The sequence below is a fragment of the Alexandromys fortis genome, unplaced genomic scaffold (genome assembly GCF_014885135.2).
Source record: "Alexandromys fortis isolate MF-2015 unplaced genomic scaffold, M_Fortis_MF-2015_v1.1 scaffold_80, whole genome shotgun sequence".
In the NCBI taxonomy this organism is placed as follows: Eukaryota; Metazoa; Chordata; class Mammalia; order Rodentia; family Cricetidae; genus Alexandromys; species Alexandromys fortis.
The window spans coordinates 6,644,120-6,658,381 of NW_026068174.1; the positions used below are offsets into that span (position 1 = coordinate 6,644,120).

General features: G+C 47.6%; 1 protein-coding gene across 1 annotated transcript in view; it reads left to right on the top strand.

Moving 5' to 3' along the window:
* Positions 1-1,735: 1,735 nt before the first annotated feature.
* The window catches only part of Nxn (nucleoredoxin), a 145,713-nt gene continuing 133,186 nt past the window's right edge, over positions 1,736-14,262 (top strand). Inside the window, 1 exon segment of the mRNA XM_050128800.1 lies at positions 1,736-2,201. Coding sequence (XP_049984757.1) covers positions 1,842-2,201 — 360 coding nt within the window. The 5' untranslated portion in view covers positions 1,736-1,841.

The following is a 14,262-nucleotide window of genomic DNA, read 5'->3' on the forward strand; positions in this document are numbered from 1 at the left end:
AGGATCCTCCTGCTTTAGACCCCCAAAGGGTGGAATTACAGGAATGCACCATCACATCCATCCATTTAAGGCTTTAAAAGCAGGATTATAGGGGTGCTAGAGAGATGGCTTGGTGGTTAAGAGAATTCATGTTTGGGTCCCTACATTTACATGGGGTGGCTCACAGTACCCTATACTACCAGACACATGCACACACATGAATAAGGCAATATTTATTTAGTGTTTTGAGGCAAGTGCCTCTGCATAGCCCTAGTTATTGTAGAGCAGGTTGGCTTCAAACTCACAAAGATCTGCCTCCTGGGTGCTTGGATTAAAGGCATGAGCCACCATTTCTGGCACCAGTATGTAGAGATTGCCAGGTCACTCTGCCTTTGTCTTAATGACTGTCACTGGTTTGTGTGAAGACATTTTATGGACCTGACCACTTACACAAATCTTCCTTCTACCTTAACACATTGGGAACCTTGGGGGCATTTGTGCCAGAGCTCAAGGTTGTGTTCTGACGTTTAAATGTTCTCACGTCACGCCGTGTGTGTGTGTGTGTGTGTGTGTGTGTGTGTGTGTGTGTGTGTGTGTGTGTGATGTAGTGGAGGAAACCTGTATAATTAAAGTATTCTGTGTTCAGCTAGTTAATCTCTGGCCCCTTCTGTGTGCTGCGCTGCTAGGAGTTTCGCTCTTCCACTCCTCCATTAGATGGCGGCAGATGCGAAAGAAATAACTTCCAAGCCTTGGAGGGTGGCCGCTGGTTGGGTTTTCTTTTTAAAATGTTCTTGGTTGCTGAGCTGATACACGCCAATGGTCCTCTTGTGTGTGTGTGTGTGTGTGTGTGTGTGTGTGTGTGTGTGTGTGTGTGTATGTGTGATGGTATACATTTTGTCCTGTGTGCAGTGCATAGGGGTAATGGGAGGTCAGGAGACTTGCCATAAGGCCATTTGTTGAATCAAGGTTCTTCCCAAGCATTGGAAAGCATCTTTCAACATGGGGGGAAGATTCTTAGAATTTTCTCAACTACCAGCAGACCTGAGATAAGCTATGGAGCCGAGTCAGGAGAGCAGCCAACGCTGATTCGGAGACGCTGCGCCATCTGTTGCATACATTTACGGAAATGGAAGAGAGCCATTTCCCATCAGGGAATGGTTCCAGCGACCTGTGGACTGAAATCCCACACTGGGACTTGTAATCAGGCCACAAGTATTTATGAATTCTCTCTCTTGTGCCTGGCACAAGAAACAGAGGTGGCGCCCACCAGTCTACTTATAGTAGTAGCAAGCACAAAGCGCACATATGACTGCTCAACAAGACCTAGCCTGATACAGTGCTATTGGACAGTGAAGACGTTAAATACTACAAGTTTTATACGAGGTCACTGGGGTTTGATATGGCTTAAGGGTTAGTTTAGGGAAGGGAGCAGGAGAGGCGGGAAGAGAGTAAGAACCTGTGCAGAACTCCAGTATGGAGAGGGTTTAGAAGTGGAAGGCAAGAGGAATTAGGGGCCGGGGTGCGGCAGCCTCGGAAAGCGCCAGTTCGGGGGGCCCTTCTCGTGCTTTAGGTCCGGGCATTCTGGTCCTGGTATAGAACCCGGGTCAGGTTTCTTACTTTGGCCACGTACCGGAGGCCCCCGCCAAGGCGCCAGCTGTTGGACCTGCCTGCGCAGCGCGGGCCAGCCACGGAGGGGGCGTGGCTATGGAGGGGAGTGGTTGGGCGGCCCGGTGGGCGGGGCTCCCCTCCCAGCCGCCGCGGCCGCCTCTCTGCCTCCGCCCGCCGCGCGGACCAGCGAGCCGGGTCGCAGCCGTGAGCCTGCCCGCCCGCCCGCCCGCGTGCCGGGGCTGCGGTGGGCCAGGATGTCGGTCTTCCTGGAGGAGCTGCTGGGCGACAAGCTGGTGACGGGCGGCGGCGAGGAGGTGGACGTGCACTCGCTGGGAGCCCGCGGCATCGCGCTGCTGGGGCTCTACTTCGGGTGCAGCCTGAGCGCCCCCTGCGCGCAGCTCAGCGCCAGCCTGGCCGCCTTCTACAGCCGCCTGCGAGGGGACACGGCCGCTGGGCCGGGGGCCGGGGCGGGGGCGGGCGCGGCCGCTGAGCCAGAGCCCCCGCACCGCCTGGAGATCGTCTTCGTGTCCTCGGAACAGGACCAGCGGCAGTGGCAGGACTTCGTGCGGGACATGCCATGGCTGGCGCTGCCCTACAAGGAGAAGCACCGGAAGGTGAGTAGCGCGGGCCCGGCGGCGCCCCCGGCCTGCAGGCGCGTACCACGCTCCGGGAGCCAGCTGCTCGCCGTCCCCACCCGCTGTCCTCAGGCCTGCCTTCTCTGTCTTGGCTGACTCCCCCCTCTTGCCCCATCCAGGACCCCGCCGGGTTAGGGCGCTCGCGGCAACTCCTAGGTGCTAGTGCCTGACTGCGCCCACACTAGGAAGTTTGACACCCCTCAGGTCCACGCGTTGGGAATCGCGCAGGGGTGGAGGTGCTCTGCTCTCCCCACTCCCCGACCACCACCACCCTCCTCCAGCTACTTGACTCCCCGCAGATACCTGTAGTGTGTGGGGGGGAGGGCACTAGCCCCCTTCCCATAATGCCCACACCAGGAAGTTTCCTTTCTTTCCCAGAGAGATCTTGCCTTCCTAGGGCCCCCTCCCCTATGGCCAGGGACCCGGAGGGGTCTGCTGACCGTGTACTCAGGGAGAGAGGGGAGCTCAATCCTTTCCCCCTTTCTTCCCTTTCCCCCCCCGCCCCGCCCCCTGGGCTGAGTTAGTGGCCACCGGGGAGCTTTTCATTGTCTGGCTGTCCAGCGATTTTCCCAGGCCCAGAGCAGCCCCGTCCTTGTAGATGCCGTAGTTTCGTGGTGGGCCGTTTGCTGTCTTGGTAGACTTCGAATTAGATGCAGAATTGATCCCATCCGTACAGACGAATGACAAGACAGCAAATGGCTCACCGGTTTGCTGATGAAATTAGTTTGGGTTTCAGAGTGTATCTGTTGGGTGAAGGCGTCTGTTTAATAAAATAAATTCAAGACGTTTTGTAATAAGTGGTAGCTGGAAAAGTTTCGGCGTGCCCTTGTTTAATTCGCGTGGCTAATGCAATGTATGAATCCGGCCCTTTCGTTTTCCGAGGGGTGTCTCAATTGATGGGGCGCCCAGGAGAAAGGCTATTCTGGGGGCATTTAGGTTCCTCCAGGGAGGGTGGTAACACATGCCACGTGTTCCTTTTATGTGTACAGAATCATGTTGAGACGAATGATTTAGATTTAGTGAGAGCAAACGGCTTATAATTTGACCTCAAAATGTCCTGAGTAAATCATTCATCTCAAAACAGTGTAAGGCACAGATGTGAGATTTAAAGTTTGAAATACAGTTTAAGAAATACAGTTGATAAATTTAACATTGAGAAAACATCAGCCCACTAACCACACAGAAGCAAGACTTTGCATCTTAACTATTTTTTCAAGTTATTACACCCCTATTTGATTTATATGCATGAATGGTACTTTTTGCTTAAAAATGTGGAAATCCTTCTTTTTTGGTGGTTGTTTTGATGATCCTTTAGGGAAGAATCCATAATATTTATTGAAAAAAAATTTCATTGTCATGGCGTGTTTCTGTTGTAGACTAAAATCTGTTTAAAACAATGTCTTTTTTGGGCAATACAAATGATTTCTAGCTTTTGAAAATATACAGTGTATGGCAGAATGTTCCAGACTTACGGCCTATTGTAGTTTTTCCAGAAGGGGAAATAAAACTGCTGGGCAAAAATACTATGGAGCAAACTGAGATGTTTTGGAAATGCCTAATGCTCCCCCTCCCCCAAAGTAGGGATATATTTGATATGACAGAGGCTTACTCTATGCTGGCTTACCCCTTTGCATGGAAAAAGTGTTCCGTAGCCTTCACCTGGTCTGCCTGGTCCCACTCAGATGAACATCTGGATGACATGGGTCTGCAGGCTCTTATTTGAAAATACAGTTCAGAATGCTGGATGTGCCTAAATCCTAAGCCAGCATCTTAAACATTTAGTTTGATTTTATTTATGTATTTATTCATTTTTTTATTTTTCTGTGGTGCTAGGCATGAAATCCTTGCACATGCTAAGTAAGCATTCCTTCTACCTCTGGGCTTCACGGACCCTGCTTCCCAAATTCATTTTTGTGCCGTTGTCCCAACTCACACCCTTCAGTTCATTTCTTTAGGGACCAATCCTAAAGCCCTCCCATGGTGGAGAACAGGTGACTCAGTGTCTGGCCCCAGAAATGTCTGTGTTGCAGGTAACACAGGTCCCCCATGGGTTTCTTGTAGAAAACATCCTTGGAGATTGAAAGGGTTGTGTCCTCACTGTGGAAGGGACCATGTCCTGCCTTGGAGATTGGAAGGGCTGTGTCCTCACTGTGGAAGGGACCATGTCCCGCCTTGGAGATTGGAAGGGCTATGTCCTTACTGTGGACGGGACCATGTCCAGCCTTGGAGATTGAAAGGGCTGTGTCCTCACTGTGGACGGGACCATGTCCCGCCTTGAAAGCAGAGAGGTTTAAATAAAACGCAATTGCTCTTCTGTGGCCGAGTCTTTGTCTTCTGCGGCTTGAAATCGGAGTGCACAGAAATCAGTGAGTTTGCAATTCCAATTTCACCCTAAGGAAAGTGGAAAATGAGGGTGCCCCAGCTCTGAACACTTGTGGGTGGACACTTAACTTTTGTTGAGGGACCTGGCCAGGCCGTTTCCCCAACTGTAAGAATGGCTTTAGAGAAGAGCGCTTTGTTTTATCCTGAAGGGAAACCCAAGTTCCAGATTACATTTTTTTTAAAGTTCTCATTAACATTTGTCCTTAAAACCATTTGTGTGTTTCTTCCCGTTGGGATAACAAAGGATATGGTTCTAATTAGTTATTGGCTGGCATTTCTCTACAGAAAATTGAAAAATTATGGTGGGGAATGAAAATGCTGTATGGTATTTCTTTTTCTTCTTTTATTAATTTCTCCTCTATGTAGTAAGAAAGTCTGGGGCTGGCCATGTATGTTCAGCCTGCATTTTGCCTAGTTCCCTCACCTCCAGTGGAGGGGTGAGAACACACGATGCCAAGGAAACCGGTATCTTTTCTTCCTCCCTCCTTTTTCTTTACGGAAAGTCATCTTTCCTTTTTCTGTTTGTTTTAGTGGTAGGACTAAAGCAATAGAAGCTTTTCTTTTTCCTCCCAGAACACGCACACTATTACATAGCTGTATGGAAATTGTAATTAGATGATAACCAAACTTTGAATGCGCTTATGGGAGCGGCTGTGTCAGGAAGCCTGTAATCCTCACGTTAAGGCGGTTGGGCTTGTTTTACTAAGTAGGCTAGTGGACGTTTTTCAGATTTCTGAAGAACCAGAACGTGATGAACAGTTGGAAATTGGTGATGATTTAGACTTTTAAGTTAATTGTTGAAACTGGAGATCTGGCTCCAGGATCAACTTAGTCATGTCAGAAGTGAACATCAAGTTTTGGTTTTAAAGCCACAGGCCCTGGCTTTGCCTGGACTGGGTGGCTAGTGCAAAGCATTTGGTCACGGGTGCTCTGACATCAGGGGAGCAAAACCACTGATGTTTGGACTGGACAGATGTATTGGACTTCGATTTGGTCTGTAAATTTTCTGAATGACAGGAACGTGTAGAGGAAGTTGGAACGGGGAAAAGGAAGTCAGATGGTAAAGCAGTAGAGTTGGGGGTGAATCTGGCCCAGCCTCCGACTTTACTTGCTTTAAACAGAGTCAGTGGAGTCGCTCTGCAGCCGTCCAGGGCGGGCTGCTTGCCCTGGCTGTTCTGGATGGTTCTTTTGGTGTAGTATAAATCAGAGCTATGGCCTTGACTTCTGTTGAACTCTGTGGGTACTTTGGATGTGACAAGATCTCGTGCCAACCCAGTCTCTAAGCGCTATGTCTTCTGGTCTTCCTGCTATGCCCAGGTGAGAGAACACCGACACACACTTTGGCTTTGCCTCTCACCCCCTGTCAGGACAGTGAAAAATGCCCCCAAAGATACAGCTCTGCATGTTAGAGGCTTTTGCCTTGTTCCTAAAGAACCTCAGCCAGCCAGGACAGGCTCTCATTGGGGACTGTGTTTCCATCTGAATCGTTCTAATAACAGACAACAGTCCAATTAAAGTAATCAGAGTCCTATTCTTGGAGAGGCCTTTCCCCTCTTTTATTATTTATAATGTGTGTTTTAATCTTCTCCATGTAATGAAATAGTCTAGTGGCTAAGAATCAAAGTTCTTTTGCCTTTCTGCTTGGGTCCAGGGCCGAATCTGCTATTAATTAGCTGTGTGTCCCTGTGCAGGACCCCGCATCTCTGTGCCATACGTTTCTTATTGATAAAATGGGGACAACAGCACCTGCCTTATAGGATTGTTGTAGAGGCTGTGTGGCGATATGCCCATGCCTGCATAATGGTACATGCTCAATAAATGCTGCTATCAGTTATTAATAAATTACTACAACATTGAATAATCCATTATAGAGCTTGGCTCTGGCCTGTGTCACGTCACAGAATTGCAAGCCTGTTGTGAGGTCTTTCTTTTTCCTCCCTTTCTTCCTTTTTTTGAGACAGGGTTTCTCTGTGTAGCCCAGGCTATCCTGGCACTTGCTCTGTAGACCAGGGTGGTCTTAAACTCAGAGATCCACCTGCCTCCTGAGTGCTGGGATTAAAGGCAAGGACTACCACAGCCCAGCTTTTCTTTTCTTCCTTCCTAGGGTCCCACTGCAGCCCAAGCGGTTCTTGAACTCACTGAGTAGCTGACTGTGACTCTGACTTCGCACCTTTCTGCCTTGGCCTCCCTAGTGTTGGGATCACAGGCTTGTGCTACCCACCAGGCTTGTGTGATGCCCGGGATGGAGGCAGAGGCTTAGTGCATTCGAGGCAAGTGCTCTGCGTTATAACTGCTCTCACATCTCCTATGATGCACTTTTTAAACTCCTCAAGCCTCTCACTTTGGGGAGAGTGGTTTGAGACAAGGTTTCTCCGTAGCTCTGGCTGTTCTGGAACTCGCAGTGTAGAGCAGGCTGACCTCTAACTCAGAAATCCACCTGCCTCTGCTTCCCAGGTGCTGGGATAAAAGGTGTGCGCCACCACCTCCAGGCCAAATCAATGCCTTATAACTATAGAAGGGGATGTAATGAAGGGATTGAAAGAATTGCCCTGTAAGTGGTAACAACCAAGGAGAAAGATTCGAAAGAACGAAAACTGCAAAAGCAAATGAATGTCAGATATCCCTTCTGGAAGGTACCTAGGGTCGCTGGTCTCAGTTCCTGTAGTTGCCAGCACCTGCGGTTGATCCCTGGAGCCTCAACATGGTGAAGGCTGTCAGCTCAGAGATGACCAGGTTACCACTCTGGAAGAAAGAATGAATGTCGGTTTTGTTTTGTGATTTACCAAAGCTGCTAGGTACCTCTTTTGGCTGGCTCTAGCCACCCAGTCTTGGCAGTGTGGGGATGCTCTTTCACATGGGAAATGGACAGTGGGCCTCTGAGCTGTAGGCACTCCCCTCTCCGGGAGTCGCCTCCCTTCCCTGCTCTGGAATTCTGTAGGCTACATGAGCCCAGACTCCTCTCCATGGCCGGATCAGTCCCATCTTCCAGGTGATGACTGTGCACAGCTCTTTTTAATGGGTTTGTCTCCCCATTTGGGTTGGAGCGGGAACCAGAGCACAGAGCAAGGCAATGAGGTTGAAGTTAGGACCACTGATTTCACTTGCCCTGGTTTCTCTCCAACCCTGTGTGTCATGCTTCCTTTCGGTAGGAGGCTCATTTCACTATTTGCATGAATTGGAAGGATGCTCTGTGTTGTTTGTAGCTCGGGCAGGGCTTGAGAAGGTCCCGTGGCAGGCTTTTTTTCTAAATAGGGCTTGAGGATTCTGAAGCTCCAGCTGCCCCTGTTCTGAACTAAGTGTGGCTCCTGGCTGCACAGCTTCGTTTGGGGGAGAGTGTAGACTTGGCCTAGGCTGTGTTTTTTCTTTCTTCACAGTCTGAATTCCCAGTGGTACCACCAGGGGTTGGGTTTGTGCACTTCATTAATTTGCCATTATGCTTATTCCAAGGCACTCGGGAAACAGCTCTGAATCAGGAATCCCGTGAACCCTCAAGTTCTTATGTATTCTTGCTGCATATCTTGCCATGATTCTCAAAGTTATGGAGAAGTTTTGAATACCCGGAGCCAAGTTTCTTTATCTTCTACAGCTCATACCCTGAAGGCACGGGCTCTAGCTAATCTGAGCTCTTTAGTAACTGGTAGCTCTGACCCCTGCTCCCATCTCTCCATTCCTGCAGTCAACAGGTTCTGAGTTCCCATTTCCTGTGGTAGGTAATGAACCTTTACCTACCAGCTGCCTTCTCTAGGAGACCCTGCTTCTAATCTTCACCCCTCAAATCATTTTCCAGATCAGAACATTTTACAAGGTCTATGCAAGCATCCTTTTTACATAAATACATTTTCAGTCATTCATACACTGGTCCGACCTCACACAGTATATACCAGCTGCTGTCCTGTTTCAGCGGATGAGACCACGGATCACCAACTTGTATGTCGATGTTTTGATGACATGCCGTAAGCTTTTCTAACCGTCTGCTCACCATTTCTGTACTTTACCTTCTTGGGGACCACTGTGCAAATGCCAGTTGAACAACCAAGTGCCAGGCCTCTGCCACTGTCTTGAGCAGGACCTCTCTAGGCCGTTCCAGAACAGAATGACAAGTTCAGATTTACAGTTCCTGGCTGGACCTGTGTAGCTTATCTAACATTCAGGAGGCTCTAGGCTCAACCCCAGGACCCCTATAGTCCCTGAAAAAAGAAACAACTTCACAACGCCTCAAGTCCAAAGTCTGGCTGCTCGTCTCTCACTCCACGGTGCCACAGGGCTCCCTCATTTGCATTTCTGGGCTATGCCATGGTTTTCTCTGCCCAGACTGGGCTTGGAGCTTCCTGAGGTCCATCTTTTAGAAGCTTTCCTATCCGTATCAATTTGTCTTAATGAATTAGTATCTTGTGGTGTGCTTTGTAGCATGTGGAAGACAAATTGTGCCAGTTGACTCTGGCCTTCCACTGTGTGGGCCTTGGGGATGGAGCTTAGGCCATCAGGCTTGGTGGTAATCACCATGACCCTCTGGGACATCCTGCCAGCCTTTATTTTGTCTTATAAGTGTTTCTCAGATCGGTGTATTTGGGGTTTTTATTTCTACTCAGTGATCTTTACAGGTTTCCCCTTCACTTCACTCAGATGTCCATTCAAGGTCCTACATGAAAGGTGGTCATCTTGAATGGACCCCAACCATCACAAGATGGACCGTGAGTCCTGGATTCTCTGATACTGCCTCATTACTGTCACGCCTCCAGAAACACATAGTAATAACACACATCCATGGGTGTGGTGTGATGTTCCCTGACACTTTTCACTCTAGGTAGACTGTTCTCCTGGAACTCATTATGTAGACCAGGCTGGCTTCGATCTCAGAGATTCGACTGCCCTCTGAGTGCTGTGATTAAAGGCATGTGCCACCAACCCATTGCGCCCATAGACCTTATGCATGGATTTTTGGAAGATTTCCTAGTGTTTTCCATCAGACTATTAGCTCCAAGAAGACAGGATCCAAATGAAGGAAGGGGAGGGTCATCTGTGCTAGGTGCCGGGAAACAGGATGATGTCATAGAAAGCAGGTCTCTGATTTTTCAGATTGATAACTCATGGTGGTTTCGAGATTGTGTGAATTGAAATATGCCAGTTTTCCAGGTGTGGTGGCGCACACCTGTAATCCCAGCATTTGGGAGGCAGAGGCAGGTGGATCTCTGTGAGTTCGAGGCCAGTCTGGTCTACAGAGAGAGTTCCAGGACAGCTAACACAAAAACAACAAAAACAAATGTGCACTTATTTCTGCTACTATGTAACTTCATTCTTAGTATTTGATGTTAACAAGTGGGCCTTACCTGAACCAAGTAAATTGTGTATACGCTGTACAGTTTGTAGTGGTTTTTTGTTATTGGTTTGTTTGTTTTTAGTATTTTGGGCTTTTGTTTCTTTCTCTTTTTAAGGAAAGGATTGTCTGTAAACTCTGGATCCTCATGCTTCTGCCTCCTGGATGCGGAAATTCTCATTTTATTTATCTATTTACTTACTTATTTATTTAAGTCTCTAGCATCCCTCTTTTTAAAAAGAATTATTTATTATGTGTACAGTGCTCTGTCTGCACGTGTGCCTTCAGGCCAGAAGAGCGTGCTAGATCTTATTTTAGATGGTCGTGAGCCACCATGTGGTTATTGGGAATTGAACTCAGGACCTCTGGAAGTACAGTTAAGATGCTCTTAACCTTTGAGCCATCTCTCCAGCCCTTGTTTTGTTTTTTTGAAACAAGGTCGTGTTGCCTAGCCTCAGCTGGTCTAGAACCTAATATTTAGACCAGGCTGGCCTTGCACTCATAAAGATCAGCTTGCCTCTGCTTCCTGCCTCCTGTATCTGGGATTAAAGGCATTTGCCACTGCATGTAGTCTTTTTTTCTAATTTTAATGGTTTTATATGTGGGTGTGTTCGTGTATATTTGTGTGCTATGTGGATACAAGAGCCCCTAGAGGTCAGAAAAGGGCATTAGATTCCCTGGAACTGAAGTTACAAACAGTTGTGAGCTGCCCCGAGGTTAATGGGACCAGGTCTTCTCTGCAAGTAAGCACTCCCTTCACTGTTGAGCCATCTTTCCAGCCCTTTTGTTTGTTTGAGTCTTAATGAACTTTAAAGTGTGTGTGTGTGTCTGTGTGTGTGTGTGTGTGTGTCTGTGTCTGTTACCAGAGATCAGATCGAGGGCCTTGCTCACTCTAAGCAAACACTATCACCGAGATTTCAAAAAGTCTTTGATGGGCAAATAGATGTCCCAGCCGGGAGAGTCAGTAGCTTCTTGTGCAATTGCTTTGCCCTGTAATTCTGCGTTCAAAAATAGGAAAAAGCATGACGCTCCCTCTTTGAAACATTGACTTAATGCATTAAAATAGTCTCATATGCAGACCTGTCATTTGATGCTTTTATATTTCATAAATGTTTCTCTAGTGCCGTCCTTCCCAGGAGCTCAAAATGCATGTCTAGTCCTCTGCCAGCTACTAGTAATTGGGGTGGTGGATACTTAGCTTTAAACATTTCCAAATGAGTTAAGGATCGGAGAGTTAAAGTAAAGAGAACCAGTGATGAGTGGGCTCACGGTGTTGGGCAAAAGTTTCCCTGATCTCTCTTCAATTTGAGTCTTTTCTTTCTGTTCGTGAAAATCTTTCTTGTGAAACACTTGCCTCAGACACCCTCAGAGGCCATGAAACATTTGCCTCGTGGCCCAGGAGGAGGCAGACTGGAATGATGAGCACCCACTCTGAGTGTGCACGGAGCACAGGGAGGCGGACTGGAGTGATGAGCACCCACTCTAAGAGTGCACGGAGCACTCCTGGATGAGCCGGGTGCAGTTTAACTACTTAACACATTTGCTAGCAGTTGGCAAGGCAGGAGAGCCCAGCTGTCTCTTCCCTGCTGCCTTTCTGTGGCGGTGATTTCTAAGCCCCCTCTCCCTTCTTCCCCCCCTTTCTTTAATGATTTGGCTTATTTTAGTTCAGCCAGTGAAGTACCCCCAACTCCCCTTCATCCTATGCAAAGCCTGCGGGGAGGCTTTAGTGCTTTTGTGCAGTGACAAAATTGAACTTGAGGTGTCCTGTGGAGATCTAGGACTAAATCAGTCCTCCCCTTTATGAGGCTTTCAGCAACGGCTGCTCCAACTTCCAGCGGAACCTCAAACATGCGCTCTCCGCTTTATGACAAGGAGAAGTATAGCAATTGCATGTTGTCCTACACAGTTCTTCTGGAGGGAAACCCGGTAATGGAGATATTTGTTCTGAGGCATCTGTGATTAAAAGCAAAATGTAAATATTCTGTTGCTCTCTGGTCGTAACTCTCAGGCCAGAGAGATGGTGTACTTTTTTTTCTTTGTGTGAGCTACACATGAGAAAAATCCTTTTTCAGAAACAGTTTAAAATTAACATTCAGCTTTCCCTTCTATTGGTATTGATCTGTTACCCGCACCCCTTACTCCCCCCACGACTATGTCTGTAAAGGTGCCAATTTCAGATAAATCCAAGCACTATTTCCACACTAAGGGTGCCTTCGTCTGAGATCGTTCGTGAAGAGTCACGAAGCAGTGTGTGGCGGGGTCCACTGGACTGTGTGGCAGGGGTCTTTTTTGCATTACTTGGAGAATTTTCTTCGGGTACATCCTACTCTATAGCTTTTGTTTGTCTTTTTGGGTCAGTATCTCTGGGATAAAAATCTGAATGGATCTAGTCTGCTTAAAATCCCAGATGTGTTGCCTTTTTTCCCTTTAGCCGTGATCAGGTCACGAGAACTCTGATTTGATCCTGGTGGCTCTGAGCATAGCTGCCTTATCTGTTACTCATTTCTAAGTTTGATGTAAAAATCTAAAGATTGGGTCGAACAACTCACAACAGGAAAAAAAAGTCACAGCATGGCCCTGGGAGCTCTGGAGGGGGCGGGATGTGGGTACGACTGCGGGGATTTTTAGTTTCAGGCGTGACTTGCCTGTTACTTCCAAGGTCATTTATACCCATGGGCTTTCAGAAATGCCCCGTCACTATACGTGAGCATTTATTTATTTATTATGTATACAATATTCTGTCTGTGTGTATTCCTGCAGGTCAGAAGAGGGCACCAGACCCCATTATAGATGGTTGTGAACCACCATGTGGTTGCTGAGAATTGAACTCAGGACTTTTGGAAGAGCAGGCAATGCTCTTAACCTCTGAGCCATCTCTCCAGCCCTATACGTGAGCTTTTAAAGTATAACAGAAAGAATACAGACTTGGGATTCAGGTTCTCTAAGTTTGTGTCCCGGCTTCCACTTTAGCTTCATGACTTTGGGGCAGGTTACATGGTTTCTGTGTCTCATGTTTCCTGGTCAGTAAATGCAGTTAGCTGTAGCCATTGGCTACATTGGGTTGTTTCTGAGGGTTAAAGGAATTCATGTACGGGAAGTGTGAACAGTGGCTGGCATGGAGTATTCCCACTTAGGCGTTTCATGGTTCTTTCTATACTTTATGCTTATTCTGATTATAGATAGGAGAAATTTGTCTTTCCTTAGGCACACCTCCTCCTTCCAAAGCATCCAGTGCTCTGTCATGGTACCTAGTTTCTCTCTAGTTCGGTGACTGGCTTGTCTGTTGTTGTTCTGGTGACATATTGATATGTTTGTGTGTGCTGGGGATTGGACTCAGGGCCTCATGCATGTCAAGCATAGACTGTACACTTACCATATATCCTTATTTTAAATTGAGATTTACTTAATTTTTGCTTATGTAGTGTGTCTGAGTATATGCCTCGTGAGTGTTGTTGCTCTCCAAGGCCAGAAGAGGACATCGGATCCCCTTGGAGCCAGAGTGCAGGCAGTTTTGAGCTGCCCAATGTTTGGGGAGCTAAACTCCAGTCCTCTGGAAGGGCCACAAGTGTTCTTAACTGCTAAGCCATCTATCTGGTAGTCTGTATCCCTAACCTTGAATGTGACTGTATTTCTAGACCAAGTCTATGATAATGCAATCACATACTTCGTTCTATTGAATGGGTCTTGTTTCCTCTTCCACACTGGGCATGAGCAGAAGAGACCCTGGGCACATTTCTCTTGTTCTTTATTTGTAAACTTTCTGTTATAGCAATCCTTACACATCATGCAGGTAAGGAAAAGTGGGGCTGGAGAGATGGATAAGTGCTGGCCTCGTAAGCGTGAGGACTGGAGATCTTCAGTAGCCATGTGGTCCTTGCCTGTGGTCTCCGTGCTGGAAAGGTAGGGACAAGAGGGTCCTGGGGGTTGTGGGCCAACCAACTAGCAGAGTTTGCAACCTCCAGATTCAGGGAGAGGCTCTGTCTCAAAAAATAAAGTGTTAGATCATTAAGGAAGATACCCAGTGTTGATTTCTGGCCTCTACCTGGGTGCATACACCCACAACGACACACAAGAATACACACACAAAACAGAACAGTGAGTTTCCATGTCAAAAAAAATGTTGTGGACATTTTCATTGTGTTTATTCACTGTGTGTGGTATTTATTTGTGACCTAAGGAGGCTCCCATACATTCATCATGTCCCCCACCTACCTTCCCTTCTCTTCTCCCTCCTGTTGCTTAGTCCCCTTTCCTCCCCTGGACTGTTTTACTTCCATGTCCCTGTCCTGTGTACACAAGTGATTTTATGTATCTCTATAAAATCTCGGACGCACAAATGGGAGG